The following is a 22,909-nucleotide window of genomic DNA, read 5'->3' as shown; positions in this document are numbered from 1 at the left end:
AGTAGACCTATAGAGTCCCTAGGTGGAGCCCCTTCCAGGACGCCACCCAGAGACTCCAAGAAGGCCAAATACTCTGAACTGGTATTCGGTGCATAAGCACACACAACAGTCAGAGCTTTCCCCCTAGCAACTTGTAGTCGCATAGAGCCGACCCTCTCGTTCACTGGAGAGAACTCCAACTCGAGCCCCCGGCACTCAGCCGGGAGTTCGTGAGCATCCCCACACCCGCCCAGCACCTCTCACCCTGGGCAACTCAAGAAAAGGAGAGAGTCCAGCCCCTCTCCAGGAGTTTGGTTCCAGAGCCAGTGCTGTGTGTAGAGGTGAGCCCAACTATATCTAGTTGGTACCGCTCCACCTCCCACACCAGCTCTGGCTCCTCCCCCACCAGAGAGGTGACATTCCACGTCCCTAGAACTAGTCTACAATGCCGAGGATCAGCAGGCCCAAGCCCCGGCCTTTGCCCGCCGCCCGGCTGACATTGCACCCGACCCCAGCTCCTATCCCTGCAGGTGGTGGGTCCACAGGGTGGCGGCTCCATGGTATTTTTTCGGGCTGTGCCCGGCCGAGCCCCATGGGTCAAGGCCCGGCCACCAGACACTCGCCGGTGAACCCCCCCCCAGGTCTGGCTCCAGGAGGGGGCCCTGGTTTCCCTATTCCGGGCGAGGTACCATGTTGCCTTGATTGTCGTTGCATTAGGGTCCTTCGAATCACTCTTTGTCTGGTCCCTCCCCTGGGACCACTCTGCCTTGGGAGACCCTACCAGGGGCTAATGCCCCCGCCAACACAGCTCCAAGGGTCACAGGGACACACAAAACCCACCACGCGGTATGGTGGAGATTCCTCAAGGGGGCCATTCACAACTTGCAGTGAGGAACTTCTATGGTTGGGTACTGTGAGACCCGGTATTAAACAGGCCCTGGGGCTAAATGATTAAAGACCATAGTATCGATAAGCTCCGACGTCACTAGTACTGCTAACAGTATTGGAGAAATTAAGAAAATGTATTTCTATTTATTTAGGCTATGTAACCCATTTTTAACTTGCAATAAGATTAAGATATAAATCTAAGAAGCATTTTCACTATGTTAGAAGAGTCATCTGTCCTCTCTCTCTCCTGCTCCATCGCCAGAGATATGCGCGATGGGGCGGGGTCGGCTCTCTCTGCCTGGCTCTCACACATGTACGAGGAGACAAGGGTGCAGATTGCAGCCGATCGCCTGCTCGTAATTTGTTTTGCATTTTCTCTTGAAAAATAAAAAATAACCAATAAAAGTCCCGTTAAAGTACCGGATCAATAAGTAGTATTGGTAAGGGTAGTGGTACCGTTAAAATCTTAACAATACACATCCTGTTCTGGACGATTCACACATGTAAAAATATATTTATGATTTCCCTTATTTATAATTCCACATTGAAATGTTATTCCTGTGCATTGTGCACACTGACTGACGAAAAAAAACAAAAACAAAACACGACTCGACTTGAAGAATCTCAGTCGACTGATGTGTTTCCGACTGATTACTTTCAGGGGGCAGCCCTATTTCCATGTAGTTTTATCTCGTGTTTCTATTGAAAAGGCTTGCATAGCAGCACGCAGTTGAAAAAACACAATAGACCTCTCGCACAAAAAATAGAGAAATGCTGTGTGGCTGATGTGGCCAGTGGAGCTCCAACAGTGGATTCAATAGCAAGCAGCACTAATGCTGCACCATGTCCGGTGGACTTCTACAATGATATAATAATACTGCGGTCATGTGTGCGTATTGAACCATAGGGGGGTGTACATACCGTGTACCGTTGCATCCCCAGTGTACATGTATGAAAACATATATGTATGTATGCATGTCAGTTAGAGCTGGACAATTATAAACATTTCGCCTGATCATAATTATTTGAGCGACATGAAATCTTTTTGTGAAATCATTAGATTCTACAGTTGAAATTTAAATTGAATTTCAAGCCAATGTTAGAAATGTTGCACAAAATAGAATGTGAATTGAACGCGTTTCAATCAACTGTGTTCGGGCAAGTAAACTGTAACCAAATGTTCAATGTTAATAAATGGCTCTTCTTCATCAGTTGAATATGTATTATTTAACTATTGCTCATACTATGATAGTGGTATAAAATTAACAAAAGATACTGTGTTTCTTCTTTATTTCTATGAAAATCGACAATAAAAAACTGACAGCACAAATGTCAGTGTTACTTAAAATAAATTACATTTAAAATTAATTAATGCTGCTCCCGCAGACACACAACACTAGAAAGTAATTATTACATTTATTGGGAAATTTGCAAGAGAATTCTACACAAAATTCCTTTCATTGAGTGAGCAGCAGAATGAAACAACTCACTGAATCTGTAATGAATGGATCATCTCTGCTGCACCTCTATGGGCGGCAGCTGGTCTTTTGAAACGTGTACTGGGCCTGGTGTGAATTATTCATGTAGAGGGTTTGTTGTGGGACAAAGCCAGAGCAGAGGCCCCAGTGTAACATCCCTCACAGGCAGTTTTCACTTCCTCCTCAACTCGAATTGAGGGGGTTTCTCTGCGAGACCCAGTCTGAGAGGTTCTTCCTGCATTATTTGTGCCATCTCTGCCCTTCTAGGCTCTGATGACGCTGTGCCTCCCTGCTTCAGCTCGGAGGTCCTGGGGAAGCAGGACCCCGGTCTGGACCGCGGGGTCACCATCAAGCACACAGAGGGCATCTACAGCAAGAGGATGAAGACCACAAGCTTCAGAATGCAACCAGAATTGCACCCAGGTGAGCTGTGGAGTATCTGAAGGTGCTCACGGTGTGCGCGGAGTTGTAGCATAGATACAACAGGATGTGGATTGGTTTCCATGACAACAATTATACTTGGGTGATATCCCAAATTTTATTTGGCGATGTAGTCCCACCCAAAAATCGCGATACACAATATTATTGTTAATGTTGATGCTGGGTGACAGAGAAAGTGTTCCTGTTACGCATGGTTGCACACACTGTATTTGTTTCCTTTGGAGAAACAATGAACCTTCATGCAGGATGATGGGGAACGGGTCGCTTTATGCCACTCCAACTCGGAAGTAGCGTGTGGGCATTCACCTAACTTGCTTGCGGAAAGGATCTTCTGTTCAGCACCAATCAATAGTTCATGAGCTATGAGTCGGTGTGACTGGTTTTCTACACAATATTTTCTCTCTCCTATAGGCACTCAGTCAGTGGACAGGAGCTCTCCAATGGGTGCAACTCGAGCTTCTTCTTCTCAGGTTTCTGCCTTCATCAGGGTTCCTCCATCCGGCTCCAGGAGAGACCAGGCCACTAGCCCAGTCCGCTTTCTCACCCACAACCAATTGGAGGACAGTGGTGCGGAGTTTCGACTAATGGCTACAGAGACTGACTGCAGCACATCTGGCGGGAATGCTGACGCCCACACGGAACCCCAGGCCGCTCAGCACCCCTCCCAGCAGAGCGACAGCGTTCTGGACCAACTGTGGCGCAGGTTCATTGAGAGGCGGAGTCTGGACGAATCCCCTTCAACCAATGAGAGAGAGGCGTCGCTGCTGGAGCGCCTAGAGCGCCTGGCACGTCTCATGCATGCCACAGGAGGGACGGCCTTCTCCCAAGAAGCTAGAAGAATGGTGAATGTCAGGTTGGTGGTGGAGGAAGGGGAAGAGAGGAGGAGGATAGCTGGGAAGGAAGGAGAGGCCAGACAAAGAGCCAACCGGAAATCCACCGTAGGTGATGTTTCGGCCCCTTGCCAGGTATGGATGCAGGCGATCCCAAGCTCTGCCTTCTCCAACTCCAGCCCCTCCCACATCTCCTCCTCCAGCGAGCACCTCTGTCCTGCTGAGAGGGACGAGTCGGAGGCGGCGTCCACCCGGTCCAGCTTGGTGTCCACGGTGGACACTGCCCGGCTGGAACGGGCCTTCGGTGCAGACAGAGTGCGGCGCCTGAAGACGGGCCCCGGGCTCAGCCAGCTGTACAGCTCCATTGACAGGCAGAAAGAAGTAAGGCAGGTGGGAAGACTGGGAGGGATGGACACCCTCCCAGAGACCACTGATACAGAAGACTCCACGGTATGTTTCTACCACTTTGCTGTCCTGTAATATCACAATATTTGTGAGAGCTTTTAAACCCCTTCCCACTGGCAGCAGTGTCCTATAGTATTTATTTGCTGTGTTTATTTTATAGATACATTACTGGAACCCAAGCAAAGGCACAGTATTTTCTCTTTTTTTGTGATGGTTTATTGTGTTTAGAAAATTCCCAGAAAAACAAGCATTTTTGGTTGCAACAGTCACAAAAAATGTGAAATCCTGGAGGGACCGCATAATAACAGTTAAATATCCAAGTCTGTTCACAGTCCATAGCGCTATTTAACACCTGCAATAAACATCCTGGAGTTTGTCTTGGTGTTACTCTGTCAAGAAGGCTAATTATCAAGTCGTGGTAATTTGAGTTGACAGATTCAGATTTTTGTTCTTTATTCAGCTCCATCAACAAAAACTTTCCTTCAAGATTCCATCTGCTAACAAAACGCTGCAGGATAAATACTTAGTTATCTATGATATAATAAAATGTCCAAGTACTGTTATACTGTATGGCAGCACTCATGGTAGCAATCTTGTCTCAAAGATTTACCAGACCAGAACCAACTGTTGTATAATAATAAACTGTATTTACTCAGAATCATCCACAGACTGTGTTTCCAACATGCTGTGTTCTTTTCTGCAGATTGTTGCTGATTCTGTATCGTCCAGTAGCACCTCCACCCCCCAGCCTCGCAGAGGACCCTCCCAGTCTCTGGCGGCCAAGAAGGCCGTCAGACTGGTGAACAAAGGCATCCAGGCTGGTTAGTGAGACTCTATTTAGAGCCATTTGCATCGGATTCAGACCTAATCCTCTGTTTGGATTCGACTTCTCACGTTTTCACTGCTGATACAGATTTCTTTGGTCGATAATGGCCGACCAGGTCAATTACTTTTACTGTATTTTTTTAACTTAGACCATTACTCTGTTTCATTAAAATATGATGTCATATCTTTCTCGCTCAGCCTCTCTTCCTACCTCTCTCTGCCCACCTCCCCCCCTCTCCCCCCCTCCAGGTGATCTGGAGATCGTCAACAATGCTACCTGCCATCACACTCGTGACGTTGGCACCACGTTTCCCTCCCCGAGGGAAGCCAGGAGCCCATCTTGCTCCTCCAGCTTGGAGAAAGGATGCTTCCAGGGCATTTTAAAAGAGAGTAGAATCCTAGCTAAATGTTACCCTCAAGGTGGGTTTGATCACAGGACTAACCTCTGTCCAGCATGGCCACTATGAGGGGGAAAACCTAAATAAGTCTTAAAGCAGCACTAAAGCCTGGTTTATAGTTGCCGCAGCTGTAGTGTCTTTTAGTACGCATGTCATAAATAACGTTGATTGACCTCCACATTTTTTAAACTCCACACCGTACGCTTCAGGTAATTCAGGATGAATTATCCAATGTTCCATGAATGTTGTGCGAAGAGCTCCACAGATACAATCTGTAGGATCCATCCATGCATGACCACAAAAATAACCAGATGGTGTTGAATTCATGGGAGGCGATAGCGCGCCACGGCATCTACACGGCAACGCGCAACTATACACTGATCAGCTACAACATTTAAACCACCACATGGACTCCACCAGACTCTGAAGGTGTTCTGTGGTATCTGGCACCTAGATGTTAGCAGCAGATCCTTTAAGTCCTGGAAGTTGGAGGTGGGGCCCCCATGGATCAGGCTCGTTGTTCCAGCGCATCTCACAGATGCTCCATCAGATCGGACCCTAACCCCACCCATCCACATGATGTAGAAGAAAAGGTGATTCAGCAGACCTCCACCTTCGTCCATTGCTCCATGGTCCAGTTGTGACGCTCACGTGTCCACTGTAGGTGCTTTCAGGGGTGGACAGGGGTCAGCATGGACACTGTGAGCTCCCATACGCAGCAAGCTGCCATGCACTGTGTGTTCTACACCTTTCTATCACAGCAACATTCACTTTTCAGCCACTTGTGCTACAGTAGTTCTTCTGTGGCATCGAACCAGACGGGCTAAACTTCCCTCCTCGTGTATCAATGAGCCTTGGGCCCCATGACCCGGTCGCCGGTTCACCGGTTGTCCTTCCTTGGACCACTTTTGGTATGTATGTATGTATACAGGGGATGGTAGCTCAGGAGGTAGAGCTGGTCTTCTAGTAAACTGAACGTTGCTTGTTCGATCCCAGGCTCCTCCTGCTAGAATGCTGTAGTGTCCTTGAGCAAGACACTTAACCCCTCATTGCTCCTGATGGCTGCGTCCGTCGGTGTTTGAATAATTGCAGGTCGCTTTGGATAAAAGCGTCTGCTAAATGCAATGCAATGTAATGTAATGTAATGTAATACCACTGCATAGTGGGAACAGCCCACAAGACCTGGCATTTTGGAGATGCTCTGACTCAGTCGTTCAGCATCACAATGTGGTCCTTGTCAAAGTGGCTCAGATCTTACGCTGCTTCCAACACATCAACTTCAACAACTGACTGTTCACTTGCTGCCTAATATATCCCTCATATAATAATAATATATAACAGTATATATATAATAATAATATATAACAGTATATATAATAATAATAATAATTAATATATAACAGTATATATGTAATAATAATAATACATAACAGTATATATATATAATAACAATATATCCCACCCCTTGACAGGTGCCATTGGAACGAGATAATCCATGTTATTCACTTCACCTGTCACTGGTTTTAATGATGTGGCTGATCGGTGTTTATGCTCGTGCTCTCTCGTAGTGTGTGCGCCATGAGCTGCACGGTTGCTGAGCCCAGTAGATGCTGGTTTCTATGGGACAGAGGGAGAAGATGCAGTTAACCGAGTGGCTAATGCTTCCCTTCCAGGCGTGTCCTGGTTTGTCCCTGCAGACGACCTGCAAGCAGAAGCCAGGAAGGAGAACCGTCCAGGGGAGATGGAGGGGGAGGAGACCAGCAGGAGGCCCGGGTCCGCCTGGTTCGAGGCCTACAGTAAAATCCCGGCCTGGAGAGAACCCCTCAGACAGCGCCAGGTTCAGGGCGACAGATCTGGCCATGCCGAGCACCTTCCAGAGCCCAGGAGCAAGATGACGTCAGGCGGCTTGGTCCGCCTCTCGCTGCAGGTGGGGCAGCTTTGTTCAGGGTGATAAAAAATAGAGTAATACAGATATACATGTTTAAAATAATATACATGCACACATTAACATTTATTACATTTCCATCTTTATGTATAGTGTGTAGCAGGTCTGATTGAATATATATTTATTTTCTTCTTCGAAAAGAAGAGAAACATTTTCATTCCCTCACAAGGTTTGGAGATAGTTATAGTTCAGATATTATATCTTTATGAACTTCTACAGACACTTGCTGTGATATTGTGTTTTTATTAAGAATTTGAAAGAAGTTGTCTAATGATTGGAATGGGACATCCCTCTCTATAAAAAATATGAGAAATGAGAGTAATGTGATGAACAGGAAAATAGAATATGAAAACAAGCCCCTGCCCTTTAGGAGGCTCTGGAGCTCCACCGTCCAAAGTTCATCTCCGTTTCCAGGGAGAGGATGGAGCGTCTGGCCCTGCAGGCGGAGCAGCGGAGGCTCCACTCGGCCTTCAGCACGGAGCGAGAACAGCAGTTCTTCAAGCCCGAAGGGACACGGAGAGGTAGCTGCACACAACTCTCCACACAGAACATGGCTTTAAAGATGGGAGCTTGGTGGTGATAAAGCCAGAACATCAGACAAACTCATAAAATACACCTTAAAAAGTGCCAGCTAAAAATGTTCTATTAAATGTATGATTTTGTTAAACAAAATAATTGTATTACAATTATTGTAGTACATATTTCCACTTGAAATGTATTCCAAAGTAACACTGTAATCATAAAAGCAGCACAGTTGGTGGAATCTCTTTTCTATGACCTCAGTGTGCAGTGTGACAGGCCAGCTGTTTTAATGCCTTGTTGCCATGACAGATGTTCTCCATTCAACACTGCCCTGTCCACCATGACCACCATGATCACCATGACCATCATGACCATCATGACCACCATGTGTTGTGTGTGCTCTGGGTGTTGGAGGTGTTAAGAGTGATAACGAGATGAATACTTAAATTATTTTCTCCAGTCGTGTTCAGGAGGGCTGTTCCCAGAAAGGAGATGGTCCAAAGGTCCAAACAGTAAGTTTTTCATCCATTTTAAATGACTGATAGCTAGTATTATGCATTAGGATGAAGAATATATATAAATACATGTACATAAACTGAGATGCACTATCTTTGGTTTGAGACAGTTTGGAATGGCTGTAAGGTTTACACAACTTTACTCAGTTGGTCCGACCATGTCACTAGTCATGTACCACACCAGTCGTAATATAATGATGCCAGTGTAGTAGTATTTATTATTACTTAATTTTGCCGGACGGGAAGCTAGGGACCTCATCAAAGTCCTGGAGAGGGATGGAGCATCCTGGGCCAAAAATTGCCAGACTTGGACAAGCCAATAGATGTAATAAAAGATGGAGAGCAGTAGCAGAAGCACGTGATGTATGTGACAAATAATCTCTTGAACCTGAACTTGAACTTGAACTTGCAGTAGCAGTTGCAGAAACAGTTGCAGTTGCAGTTGCAGTAGCAGTTGTAGTCGCAGAAGCAGTAGCAGTTGCAGTAGTAGAAGCAGTTGCACGTGATGTATGTGACAAATAATCTCTTGAACTTGCAGTTGCAGAAACAGTTGCAGTTACAGAAACAGTTGCAGTCGCAGAAGCAGTTGCAGTAGTAGTAGCAGAAGCAGAAGCAGTTGCAGTTGTAGTAGCAGAAGCAGTTGAAGTAGCAGTTGTAGTAGCAGAAGCAGTTGCAGTTGTAGAAGCAGTAGCAGTTGTAGTAGCATAAGCAGTTGCAATAGCCATTGTAGTAGCAGAAGCAGTTGCAGTAGCAGTTGCCGTTGTAGAAGCAGTAGCAGTTGCAGAGGTAAAGAGAGAGAGTGGAGGTAAAGTGAGAGTGGAGGTAAAGAGAGACGGTCACGACGTCTCCACCTGTCATTCTTTAGGATTTATGAGACGCTTCCGGAGGTTCAGAGGAAGAGGGTGGAGCAGCGTCGCAGAGCAGAGTACGACTCCTACCGACGCAACGCACAGATCTACAACCAGGTTTGAAGCATGAACACCACGTCATCACTGTAATGATGTCACCAGCACCACTAAACACGGGTGGTGAACATGATGGAGGCAGATGGAGGTTCACACTGAGCTTCATGTTGAATCCTGTTTGATGAGTGAAAGAAGTAATAAATGATGAAAATGATATTTTATAAATGTTTATTTTCCTTGAAGTTGTGACGACAGTAAACAATGATTCTCAAGTGAGAAGAGAACCAACAACGCTTCTAGGAGGTTTGATGGAGCTGTGTGCTGTGTTTCAGAGGATCACCAGCCGTGTGCTTGGGAAAGCAGTCGCCTGGCAATGATGACAACTTATTATTTTTATTATTTTTATTTTAAACCCCAACTTCACACAAGATGCAGTGTTGACTTTGTGAGCTTCCAAGAAATAATGTTTTTTGCAAGTTTTACAATTGTCTTGTCATAGTTACAGAAACCAGTTGTTGGACCAAGGAAATGTTTGAAATGTAGAATAAATAACGTTTTGTTTTCCCTCTTAAAGTAGTGGTTGCTGTGAAAATGCACGATGCCCAGAAATATCAGTTGAACAAGTTGTAGAATAAAACATGGCATTAAAAACAAACATAATACTGAGTCAATACAGTCAGTGTTAAATTAAGACATTGATCATGAGTTATTCAATGAAAAGTCTTTAAAATTAACTATGTCAATCATGGTGACGTGAAACAAATTCTTTGGCAAAGATGTGGTTTTGCTTGAAATGAGGTTCGGTTGAAGCAAATCAAAAATAAGGCAAGTGACCGATCCTCACCACACGGGCTCCTGCATCTTCAAGGCCGGGGGGGGATTAAACGCCTAAAGGGGAAGAAGCTTGGAAGTTCTATTCAATTTGTAGTTTTTAAGTCCTGAGGACCAATGACAGGAGCAGTACAGCGTCCACACCCAACGTGGAAAAGGAGACGCTAACAACATTACATTTTAATAAATACTGAAAAACATAAAACCCTCCATCTCTCTTTGTTTGAATACACTTGGTACTTGTGGTAAACATGTGGGTGTTGCTGCTCACGTTAATATTACATCTAATTTCACCACAGTAAAATATCCACAAATTTGATGGGAAATGGATTTGGAACAGTACTAATAATATCCTTGTTTCCCTTTAGACAAAGTGATAAACAGGGTAGGCATGGTAACCACCTCATGACACTGAGAACACAGTGGAGAACCTCCACCTTATTTTTTTTCCTCATCATATAGTTGAAAATAATATTTCCAAGAACCTACATTCTGTCTCCTGGAACACATTTTGGGTGGAGGGTTTAGGTGACGTGCGCTGGTTCTTCTGTTCCTCATCCTGTGTCTTATTGTCACGACAGTCAATATAATAGAACAATATCAATATCTGCTTATGAATTCAAAATCCTGGCTTAAAGAGCTCAGACCCCAGCGAATGGCGTCAGAATGGTGGAATGATCCGGTGCTGAGGGAACAGCCTCCGCCCGCGCTGGCTTTGGGGCAGGGCCTCCAGGCACATCTAGCTCTGCAGCAGGCTGTGGACTATGTGGAGCTGGGAGTGAGACAGCACCAGGCGGTGTGTCTGCTCCTGACCGCGGGGACACGGAACCATCACCCTGCCGACCAGGACGCTGTCGCCCTGCTTCTCCTCCTTGGCCTGGGATGCGTGAGACCAACAAAGACGACCGAGTGTTTAAGGCTTTGTATTAATATCAACCTTTAACCTTTAACCTTTTTAACCGTATTAACCGTCTCCAGCTGCGTCTGCTTCTCATACCTTGACAAAGGAGGTGGAGGGGAAGGTGGCGAAGGCGGAGGAGACCCTGGCTCCAGGCCGCTGGTTGACCACGTGACCTGCCACCTCATCCTGATTTTGCACAGAGGACACACAAACAACACAGTTTAACTTGGGCCTGGTGGTGTCAACTCCACCCATACTTCAGACCACATGGTGATGATGTCATCAGTGGTCAACTCCACTGATACTTCAGACCACATGGTGATGATGTCATCGGTGGTCAACTCCACCGATACTTCAGACCACATGGTGATGATGTCATCGGTGTTCAACTCCACCAAAACTTCAGACCACATGGTGATGATGTCATCAGCGGTCAACTCCACGGATACTTCAGACCACATGGTGATGATGTCATCGGTGGTCAACTCCACCGATACTTCAGACCACATGGTGATGATGTCATCGGTGTTCAACTCCACCAAAACTTCAGACCACATGGTGATGATGTCATCAGTGTCTTTGATGATGTTGGACAGGCAGTCAACTCAACGTTCCTTGACAAGTCTCACTTTTGGTTTTCTATTCCATAAAAACAGGATGAATGTTGAAGTGGTTCAAACAACAACAAAGCATCTACTTAGTACTAAAAGTTGTTTCACATATCTGATATCCATCCCATTTAGCAGTAGCAGCAGTAGCGAAATTAGTAGCAGTAGTAGTAGCAACAGTAGCAGTAGTAGCAGTAGCGAAATTAGTAGCAGTAGTAGTAGCACCAGTAGCAGTAGCAGTAGTAGTAGTAGTTGTAGCATCATGTCTAGACTGAGGAAGTACCTTCAGTCTGTCCAGGGCATGGCTCAGTGACTGCAGTCTGGACGTCTGCTCCAGCAGCTGAGCACTGGGAGTAACTGAAGAAGCAAAACAACACAGGAACCATCCTCAGGTATATAATAAATACCTTCAATATACAATATTATACATACAGGTATATAATATACACAGTGGGGGAAATAATTATTTGATCCCTCACTGATTTTGTAAGTTTGCCCACTGACAAAGAAATGAAGGGTCTATCATTTTAGTGGTGATTTTTGGAAGGTTTATTATAACAGTGAGAGACAGAATATCACAAAGAAAATCCAGAAAATCACATTAAATAAAATATATATAAATGATTTTGCATTTCATTGAGTGAAATAAGTATTTGATCCCCGACCAACCATAAAGAACTCTGGCTCCCACAGATTAGTCCTCTCGCTTTAAAAAAGACACCCGTTTCAACTCCTTACCTGTATAAAAGACACCCGTTTCAACTCGTTACCTGTATAAAAGACACCCGTCTCAACTTGTTACCTGTATAAAAGACACCCATCTCAACTCGTTACCTGTATAAAAGACACCCGTCTCAACTTGTTACCTGAATAAAAGACACCCATCTCAACTCGTTACCTGTATAAAAGACACCCGTCTCAACTTGTTACCTGTATAAAAGACACCCATCTCAACTCGTTACCTGTATAAAAGACACCCGTCTCAACTCGTTACCTGTATAAAAGACACCTGTCTCAACTTGTTACCTGTATAAAAGACACCTGTCTCAACTTGTTACCTGTATAAAAGTGCGATAGTGGCGCCGCCCCTAGCGGTCGCCTGCGCCGGCGCTCCGGTTTCTTTCTTACTCTTTAGTATTTTTTTCCTTTTTTTATCACAATGTTCACCAGAAAAACATCAACAATTAACTCATACGGCCGCGATGCACTCATGGATATAAAAATTTCCCTAAACGAACAACTTTGGGACTTTTTATCCGTGGGAGCAGAGTGGCCGGCGGAAATCCTACGCGGGAACACTCGCAACAACAACAAAAATGGAGTCGCTGTTCCACGAGCCGGCCCACGGAGGAAGCACCGAGGTAAACGAGGCGGCATTCGGGTCAGAATGAGGACGCAACCTTACCGTCCACCTCTGCCAAGCATCCTTCTTGCTAACGTCCAGTCCCTGGAGAACAAGATGGATGAACTTCGAGCGAGGATTCAATTCCAGCGAGACACGAGGAACTGTTGCGTCCTCTGCCTGACGGAAACATGGCTGACCCCACTGGTGCCGGATGAAGCCATACGTCCAGCCGAGGCCTTCTCCGTGTTCCGCGGCGACAGAACGGGAGAGTCGGGGAAATCCAAAGGTGGAGGCGTCTGCCTAATGGTAAACAACCGCTGGTGTAACGCCAACAACACCAAATTCCTCTCCCACTCCTGCTCGCCGAACCTGGAACAGCTGACCATACTATGCCGTCCATTTTATCTCCCCCGGGAATTCAGCACGGTCATCATTACAGCCGTTTATATCCCACCGCAAGCGGACACCGACGCAGCTCTGTCGGTTCTGCACGATGTGTTGTGCGGATTTCAGAACAAACATCCCGACGCGGCTGTGGTGGTGACTGGGGACTTTAACAGGGCCAACCTGAAAAAAGTTCTGCCGAATTTCCACCAACACATGACGTGTGCCACCAGGGGAGACAGAACTCTGGAGCATTGTTACACTCCTTACAAGAACGGATACAAGCCCGTGTCGCTCCCTGCTTTCGGGAAATCAGATCACGCCACGATCTCGCTGCTTCCTGTTTACAGGCCTCTGATCGCGCGGGATCTGGTGATGACGAGGGAAGTGAAGCGGTGGACGGACCAATCAGAGGCTGCGCTTCAGGACGCTCTGACTGACGTAGACTGGGACGTGTTCCGAGCGAGTTCAAGTGACGTCAGCGAGTTTACGGAGGTTGTAGTGAGTTTCGTGGCTACGCTCGCGGATGAAATCGTTCCCACGGTGAAAGTTCGGATATTTCCAAACCAGAAACCGTGGGTTGATAAATCCATCCGCTGCGCTCTGAATGCTCGCACGGCCGCTTACAACGACGGACTTGTATCTGGTAACATGGACAATTACAAAGCGGCTTCGTACAATCTGCGGAGGGCGGTGAGGGACGCCAAACGGACGTACAGAGACACCGTGGAGCTGCAGATGGAGCGGGGGGACACAAGACGCTTGTGGGAGGGGCTGCGAACAATAACTAACTACAAGAGCAGCTCCTCCCCAGCCACGAGTGTGGACGCCTCCCTGGCCAACCAACTGAACTCCTTTTATGCGCGGTTCGAGTCTGGCAGCAGCACCGCTAGCTCGCCGGCTAATTGGAGCTACACCGCTGGGGACGAGCGCGCACTCTCAGTGTCCGTGCACGAGGTCAGGAGGGCTTTGATGCGGGTGAACACCAGGAAAGCTGCGGGTCCAGATGGCATATCTGGACGAGTACTGAAGACCTGTGCTAACCAGCTAGCTCCGGTGTTCACCACAATATTCAACATCTCCCTGGCTGAATCAGTGGTCCCATCCTGTTTCAAGAGGTCCACCGTCGTTCCTGTCCCGAAGATGGCCTCTCCAACCTGCCTGAATGACTACCGTCCGGTGGCCCTCACCTCGGTGGTCATGAAGTGTTTCGAGAGGCTGATTAAGGATTACATCTGCGCCTCTCTTCCCCGCACCTTGGACCCGTTGCAGTTCACGTACCGGCAAAACAGATCCACGGATGACGCGGTCTCCCAGGTACTGCACACCACGCTCACGCACCTGGATGGCCAGAAGGGGGCCTATGTGAGAATGCTGTTCATCGATTATAGTTCAGCTTTCAACACCATAGTTCCCACCAGACTGGCTGTCAAGCTGATGGAGCTCGGATTGAATGGTCCGCTGTGCACCTGGATCCTGGACTTCCTCACAGGCCGCCCCCAGGTGGTCAAGGTGGGGAAGTACATGTCAAGCTCCCTCACCCTGAATACAGGATCCCCCCAGGGCTGCGTCCTCAGCCCCCTACTGTACTCCCTGTACACACATGACTGTGTGGCCAGGTCCAGCTCCAACACCATCATCAACGTACCACTGGAACTACCCTCCCCTCCTTGCAGGAGTTATACACCAGGAGGTGTAGTAGCAGAGCCCGTAGGATCATGAAGGATCCTCATCACCCCAACAACGGACTGTTTCAGCTGCTGCGTCAGGCAAGCGCCTCCGCAGTCACGCAGCGAGAACAGAGAGACTGAGACGGAGTTTCTTCCCTCAAGCCATTAGAACTGTCAACACTGACCTCACCAGGGGTCCTAACTGAGCCATGCACTAGGCTCCACTACCTACTGTACTGTATGTAGCATACTGTACCGCATACTGTATCACTGTTCAGGGTTGTTGGTGATGCCGTATTGCTGCGCCGTACTGTTGTATACTGTGCTGTATTATCCCAAACACTACCTCACACTATTCACATTCACATGCCACTTTAATTCACATGCCACTTTAAATGCACATATCTGTATATACATAGCCATATTCCTTCAACCTATTCCATTTTATTTCAATTTATTTTTTATTGTATTTTATTCTATATATTTTTTATCTTATTCTATAAGTATTCCACTTATTGTATTACGTTTTAGGAGTCAGTTAGTCGGTCTATTAGAAAGGAATTTTCTACTTTTTATTTTATTTTATTTTAGTACTTTTTCCTAGGACTTCTTGTGTGCTATCACCGGGTGCGTTGCATTACATTTCACTGCATATATGTATGGAAGTATGTATATGTATGTGACAAATAAAAAATCTTGAATCTTGAATCTTGAAGACACCCGTCTTAACTCGTTACCTGTATAAAAGACACCTGTCTCAACTTGTTACCTGTATAAAAGACACCCGTCTCAACTTGTTACCTGTATAAAAGACACCCGTCTCAACTTGTTACCTGTATAAAAGACACCCGTCTTAACTTGCTACCTGTATAAAAGACACCCGTCTTAACTTGTTACCTGTATAAAAGACACCCGTCTCAACTTGTTACCTGTATAAAAGACACCCGTCTCAACTTGTTACCTGTATAAAAGACACCCGTCTTAACTTGCTACCTGTATAAAAGACACCCGTCTCAACTTGTTACCTGTATAAAAGACACCCGTCTCAACTTGTTACCTGAATAAAAGACACCTGTCTCAACTGCAACATCTGTCATACAGATACCTGCTGTAGTGTCCATAAGCAAAACACTTAACCCCTAATTGCTCCTGATGGCTGCGTCCGTCGGTGTTTGAACAATTGTAAGTCGCTTTGGATAAATGCAATGCAATGTAATGTAATGTAATGTAATGTACAAGACCATTGGCAAGAAGCTGGGTGAGAAGGTGACAACTGTTGGCGTGATTATTCGAAAATGGAAGAAACACAAAATGAGCGTCAATCTCCCTCGGTCTGGGGCTCCACGCAAGATCCCACCTCGTGGGGCATCAATGATCATGAGAAAGGTGAGGGATCAGTCCAGAACTGCACAGGGGCAGCTTGTTAATGATCTCAAAACAGCTGGGACCACAGTCACCAGAAAACCTTTGGTAACACACTACACCGTCATGGATTAAAACCCTGCGGCGCCCGTAAGCTCCCTGCTCAAGAAGGGACATGTACAGGTCCCTCTGAGGTTTGCCAATGAACACCTGAATGATTCAGAGAATGCTTGGGAGAAGGTGATGTGGTCAGATGAGACCAAAATCGAGCTCTTTGGTATCGATGCGACTTGCCGTGTTTGGAGGAAGAGGAATTCTGACTACGACCCCGAGAACACCATCCCCACCGTCGAGCATGGAGGTGGACGCTTTATGCTTTGGGGTGTTCCTCTGCTCAGGGGACAGGTGGACTTTACCGCATCCAGGGGAAGACGGATGGGGCCATGTACCATGAAATCCTGGGTGACAACCTCCTCCTCTCAGCCAGGACACTAAAAATGGGTGGTGGATGGGTCTTCCAGCACGACAATGACCCAAAACATACAGCCCAGGCAACAAAGGAGTGGCTGAAGAAGAAGCACATTCAGGTTATGGAGTGGCCTGGTCGGTCTCCGGACCTTAACCCTCGAGAAAATCTGTGGCAGAAGCTGAAGCTTGGAGTTGCCAAGTGACAGCCTTCAAACCTGAAAGATTTGGAGAAAATCTGCAAAGCGGAGTGGTCCAACTTTCCTCCTGAGATGTGTGCAAACCTGGTCATCAACTACAAGAAACGTCTGACCTCTGTACCTGCCAACAAGGGTTTCTCCACCAAGTACTAAGTCATGTTTTGATAGGGGATCGAATACTTATTTCACTCAACGAAATGCAAAATCATTTATATATATTAAATTTAATGTGATTTTCTGGATTTTCTTTGTGATATTCTGTCTCTCACTGTTATAATAAACCTTCCAAAAATGACCACTAAAATGATAGACCCTTAATTTCTTTGTCAGTGGGCAAACTTACAAAATCAGTGAGGGATCAAATAATTTCCCCCCACTGTACCTACAATATTATATATACAGGTATATAATATATACCTGTATGTATTTTTATTTTATTCTATAGTATTTGACTTACTGCATTACGTTTTAGGAATCAGTTAGTTAGTCAAGTAGAAATTCTTAGGTAGATACTGTGTTCAGTCTAGAACATAGTGTGTGTGTGTGTGTGTGTGTGTGTATATATATATATATATATATATATATATATATATATATATATATATATATATATATATATATATATATATATATACACACACACACACAGTGGTACCTTGATTTCCGAGTACACTAACATACCAGTTTTCCGAGTTAGGAGCCGTCGTTCTGTCGATTTTTTTGTATTGATTTGCAAAAATGTGAGTTAGGAGGAGCGAGCTTCAGGTGGCGTCGCTGGGGGGGGCCCCGCGTCTCACTCCTTCGCTTCACGTGGTGACCTGAGCGTGGAAGCATCGCTTTCGCGTTTTGTGCTTTTTGTGCAGTTATTTTGCCAATTTCTTTTTTTCGAACCATGGGTCCGAAAAAAGTAAGTTCTGAGAAGAAGAAGCGGATGATGTCATTGACTTGAAGCGCAAAATAATAGAAACACATGAGCGATTCTATTCGACATTCTCTTTTACTATGTTTTATTATGTTTTCATACAATATTTGTTATTTATAAATAAAATTTTCTTATTTAAAAACACGTATCAAAAAAAAATTGGGGAGGGTTTTTGGGGCTGGAACGGATGAATGGCATTTCAATTAATTTCAATGGGGAAAATGTATTTGCTGTACGAGCAGATTGAGTGACGAGCTGTCACGGAACCTATTAAACTCCTAAGTCAATGTGTTTATTATTGAGGGGGGAAAAAAGCCAAACCTACATGGTCCTGTGTGAAAGTTTGTTTACTTGTGTTATCTTTGTCTAATATTTAAATTTGTTTGATGATCTGAAACATTTAAGAGTGACAAACATGCAAAAAAATAAGAAATCAGGAAGGAGACAAACACCTATTCACACCACTGTAGATGGTTTCCATTTGTATCTCTTCCTTGATGCACTGTTTTTACTGCCTGAACAACTGAATTTTATGAATAAAGCTTTATTTTACAGACCCTGCAAGTATAGATTCTCGCTGTTGGGCTGTGACTGTATGGTGTTGCTGGTACCTGGGGATTTCCCTGTGATGTCCACCACCTTCACATTGGCGCTCATCTGCAGCAGCGTCTCCAGCAGCTGGTCAGTTTTGCGGTAGAGGGCGCTGGAGAGCACCTCGGGACGCCCGCCGTCTCTGGAGGGAAGCTTGGCGACGCGGAGGGGAGGAAGGGAAGCCAGTTGGGCTCGCATCTTCTCAGCCTGTGGGGGACAAGAGAGGAGAAGGAAAGTAAAGAAAGGACAGAGTGTGTCTGCGATCTCTGAACGGTGTCGGGGAATCCTGACAACTCGCCTTCAGTCGGTTGTTGTCGTTCTTCAGCTGTTTGATGCACAGACGCTGGGCTTCAATCTTCTGAGTCAGCAGGGGAGAGTCGATCACCTGGACGCCCGAACCCGGAGCGCCGGCCGCCATCATGGTTCCTGCTGCTGGAGGTGGAACAACGCACACCAGTTAACATCTTTGTTTATCTGGTGTGGTGGGATGCTGCATGCATCTTTTGTTGGTATTGTACCGCCATGAGACGAAGACACTTTTATTCTCTCAATAACTGATAAGATATGACCCAAATGTCAAAAATGTCATTCCTTTAAAATTAGATTTAAAGGAAATGAGAACTGCACATGTGATAATCATTTCACTTTGGTAAAATATTGAAGCATTTTTGTTCAGACAGACTTCCATTGATGGTTGAAAGAAATGATCATTTTGTTAAAGGTAATTTGAGGCTTAGTTTTAAAACTCAAATGGCACATGGGGGTGGTTAACTGACTCAGTTCACAGAGCACGAAACCAATCTGCAAATATTTTATCAAAGCGAGATATATATATATATATATATTTTTAAATAGAAATAAATGGAATGAAGCCTCAGCTTAGTACAGTGTATAGCTGTGGTTGAATATTTAGAATCAAAACAGGTCAGATTTAAATAACGTTAGTAACAGATGAGGTGAGTTTATTCACACGAAGGCAGAGCAGCATGCAGAGGAAGAGGGAGTTCCAGCAGGTGGACAGATACCTTTTTGCTCCTCTGCAGGTTAAAAGGTGGAATAAAAGATATTAAAGAGAGAAAAACACAGGAAGTTACTGGGGGTTTAGGGTCAGGTGGGGAAATCAGCAGGTAATTGAAATGCTTCACTAAGAGCACTGGGGCTCTTTATAGTTGGTATCTTGTCTCTCAGAATAGTTCATATGTGCACATGTGTTAATTGGTTGCAATTTAAAATGTGGTAGATCATTTGAGAGCCACTCAGAGGTGATTTTACTGTAAGATACAGATGTTTCACAGACACCAGTTTGAGAAACACTGACCGAGGCAGCTTCAAAAAATGTTGAATCATTCAGCTTTTCAAAGTACTTTATGATGCTGTCGTTTTGCTTCTATGTGCACGTTCACAGTATTTAATAAGTTAAATCAGTTTTAGGTCCGTGTTATCATAACACGCATGTTCCTCTTACCTCCCGTCATTCCTGTTACCATGGTAGCGATCCCCGACGGTGGCGTTCCCCTCAGGCCGTCGACGGTCATCTTTGACTGGCTGGTGAGCCGCTGCTTCAGCTCCGCCTTCTCCGCCTCCAACTGGTCGATGTCGGCCTGCAGGGCGTCCATGGTTTCCTCAAATTCCCTGAGGACAGATAAGCCGTTGTTCTTTAACTTTATATACACAAGGCACATTTCAAAGGTTAAATCCCAGCGGAGCGTTTACGGCAGCCTCACTTTTCCTTCTTCTTGAGCAACGTCTGCGTCTCATCCAGCTTGGTCTGTATTTTCTCCACACGTTCGTCGGCATCCTTGGCTGAGCTGTCCAGCTTCTTCTCCAGAAGACTGAGGCGGACGCTGGCCTCGCTCAGCTCCTCTCCCTGAAAACACACCAGCTCAGGCTTCACATAGGCAGAGTAAAACTAGTGAGTCCTGGTCCAAAACCTTCAATACAAGTGCACAGAATTTCCAGGGCCTGTTTTGCTCCAGCATTTCTAACCCTCATACAGCAGATCAAATTCAATGAAGAGCGTTGTTTCTTCTTCTTCTCACCTTGATCTTGAGGGACTTCTTCAGCTCCTTGATGACAGTCTCTCTGTCCTCCAGCTTCAGGCCCAGTCCCTCTGCGTCTGTGATTTCTGCTCGCAGAGCTGCTGCTCGCAGCTCCACGGGAGGTGGCTTCTGTGAGGTGACAAATCAGAAAGTCAAACTTCCCTGTAAAAACATGGCTGACGGTGATATGTTAGGAGGTAAATGATTGAATAATCAATATATTCATCAACAGAAATCTAATCGAGGTATATTTTAGGAATGAAATGACTTGACCTGGACGTCATCTTACCTTGCTCTGGGGCTTCTCTGAGTCATACTCTCCCTCCTGCATGGCGGTGGCCATCTTGTTCATGGTTGCTATGACGATGCCACAAGACTGGCGCAGGTAGTCGTAGGGGCTGGCGCCCTGGGTGCCATAGATCTGGAATAGAATGGAATAGAATGGGGGGGGCGGGGGGACATTGCTCAGAGGAACATTTGACCTCAAATTACACTTGACAAGAAAAAGTAAGAAAGTAAAATAATAAAAAACAGCAGGGGATAGAGTTCAAGGCCCAAAACGTTTGTGCCCAGTAACGTGAACACTACCTTCGAATAATTTCCTAAATCTATTGAAATTGATTAAAGTAATAAAGGTCATTTGACGATAAACAATAAATCTCGATCAACATTTCACACCTGAAGTGTAAAAGTAATAGGAAATCGTGCATGGGGGAAAATCTTTTTAAAATTGTGAATACACACACACACACACACACACACACACACACACACACACACACACACACACACACACACACACACACACACACACACACACACACACACTCTCTGTAAGTAGACTGTATGCAAACATGGTTATAAGCAGTCATTATACAGTGTTGATTAATATTTTCTTTGCCAGATTAATCCTCAAATAATCTTGTGTCTACAAGCAAAGGTGTGCAGATGCTTTTACAGGTGCATGCGACTTTAAGGTGCACACTAGGGGGCAGTGTTTTATTTACCAAGGAAATCAAAACACAACCCCTCACAATCTTTATGATGTTTTGAAGAGGGGGCAATTTTGTGGCTCCGTGTCTCTACGTGAAAGGGTTTCCATGTATTTCAGCAGGAAGCAGGGTTCAGTGTTTACCTGCTCTCCTGCCTTGAAGGCCACATCCTCCAGTTTGAGGGCGGAGAGTCCCTCCTGCTCGGTGAGCGGAGCGATCATCTGCGCTCCGGCAGCAGCCACCTCCTGCAGCACGGCCACCACCCAGGTCAGGTGCTTCCTGCAGTCTGACAGCGTGTCTGACACCTGGGGAGCAGCAACCAGACATCCATGGTGTTCATACTGGAATGTATGACCGCGATGGCTTTCAAAACACCATCAACCCATTGACGTTATTTTGCTTTCTTTTTCCATAAAATTTTATAAAATGAATGCTTTGGGGATTCATTGAGACAAATAAACCAACCTGTAACCTAGGTGTATATTGTATTTGCATTTGTAACAGACTGTTATTGAAACGTGACTGATAGGGTTTAAATTCTTCCTGTAAAATAAATTATTTTCAGACACCGGACCGAGTTTTATGACAGCGGTAGAAAAGTGCAATTGCACACAAACTGTAGGGGCACCAGATACCACATGTGATATAGCTCTGCTTTAATGAGCCAATTTTTCATAAAAAACATTTCAAAGTGAAACCAGAAATATACACTCACTGAATACTTTATGATGAACACGATACTAATATTGGCAGCCTTGATTCTTCAGCATGGATTCCACAAGATGTTGGAAACATTCCTTTAAGATCCTGCTCCATGTTGACATGGTTGCATCACTCAATTCCTGTAGATTTGTCAGATGCACATTGATGCTGCAAATGTCCAGTTTTATCACATCCCAAAGGTGTTCTGTTGGGTTCTGATCCGGTGACTGGGAAGGAAACTGAACAACATTGAACTCATCGTCATGTTCATGAAGGGAGTTTGAGGCGACTTTAGCTCTGTGACGCGGTGGCATCATCATGGTGGAAGTATCTGTTAGGAGATGGTGAACTGTGGCCATGAAGGGATGCACATGGTCAGCAACAATACTCAATCAGGGTGTGGCATTCAAGCTGTCATTGGTATTAGCCCAAAGTGAAGAAGAAGAAGAAGAAGAATCTTTAATTAAACACATGCACACACACATGCACGTGCTTTGGATGGTGGCCGGTGAAATGGTTCCTCTCCATTTAACCATCCTGGCTTGTCCTTCCTCCGGGGGGGCAGCCAGGAGCAGTGGGCAGCGTTCGTCGACGCCCGGGGACCTGGTACCGAGTGTCCCTCGCTGCTCACACCATGATGGGTGCATGTTTTTGATGGGGGTCCTTACTGACGTTAGGTGGAAGAAACCCCATGTGAGCACGGTGAGAACATGCAAACTCCACACAGAAAGGCTCCTATTTGGGAGATAACCCACCGGAGCACGGT

The 22,909-nt window shown here is 45.6% G+C and overlaps 2 protein-coding genes across 7 annotated transcripts in view; one reads left to right on the top strand and one right to left on the bottom strand.

The window, feature by feature from the left end:
- The first annotated feature begins 3,605 nt into the window (after positions 1-3,605).
- Positions 3,606-9,585, top strand: alms1 (ALMS1 centrosome and basal body associated protein). Its single transcript, XM_080012515.1, has 8 exons — positions 3,606-4,066; positions 4,725-4,842; positions 5,096-5,266; positions 6,918-7,171; positions 7,560-7,710; positions 8,172-8,223; positions 9,092-9,191; positions 9,464-9,585. The coding sequence occupies exons 1-8, from the start codon at positions 3,626-3,628 to the stop codon at positions 9,506-9,508; spliced, it is 1,332 nt and encodes a 443-aa protein (XP_079868641.1). The 5' UTR covers positions 3,606-3,625; the 3' UTR covers positions 9,509-9,585.
- Positions 9,586-10,690: 1,105 nt separating this feature from the next.
- The window catches only part of dctn1b (dynactin 1b), a 43,858-nt gene continuing 31,639 nt past the window's right edge, over positions 10,691-22,909 (bottom strand). For 4 of the 6 annotated variants that reach the window (XM_080012514.1, XM_080012509.1, XM_080012512.1 and 1 more), the window contains 10 exons: positions 21,585-21,746; positions 20,739-20,870; positions 20,450-20,578; positions 20,135-20,277; positions 19,861-20,042; positions 18,709-18,839; positions 18,431-18,617; positions 11,755-11,828; positions 10,960-11,049; positions 10,691-10,839 (listed from right to left, as the gene is read on the bottom strand). In XM_080012514.1, the coding sequence (XP_079868640.1) occupies positions 10,702-10,839; positions 10,960-11,049; positions 11,755-11,828; positions 18,431-18,617; positions 18,709-18,839; positions 19,861-20,042; positions 20,135-20,277; positions 20,450-20,578; positions 20,739-20,870; positions 21,585-21,746 (1,368 nt within the window). In that variant the 3' untranslated portion in view covers positions 10,691-10,701. Of the gene's footprint in view, positions 10,840-10,959; positions 11,050-11,754; positions 11,829-18,430; positions 18,618-18,708; positions 18,843-19,860; positions 20,043-20,134; positions 20,278-20,449; positions 20,579-20,738; positions 20,871-21,584; positions 21,747-22,909 lie in introns of all 6 variants that reach the window. The other 2 variants (XM_080012510.1, XM_080012513.1) reach the window with 1 other exon arrangement.

Source organism: Zeus faber (assembly GCF_960531495.2).
Source record: "Zeus faber genome assembly, chromosome: 13".
NCBI classification, from domain to species: domain Eukaryota; kingdom Metazoa; phylum Chordata; class Actinopteri; order Zeiformes; family Zeidae; genus Zeus; species Zeus faber.
Note: the sequence above shows the minus strand (reverse complement) of the source record. Positions and strands in the feature narration are given on the sequence as shown.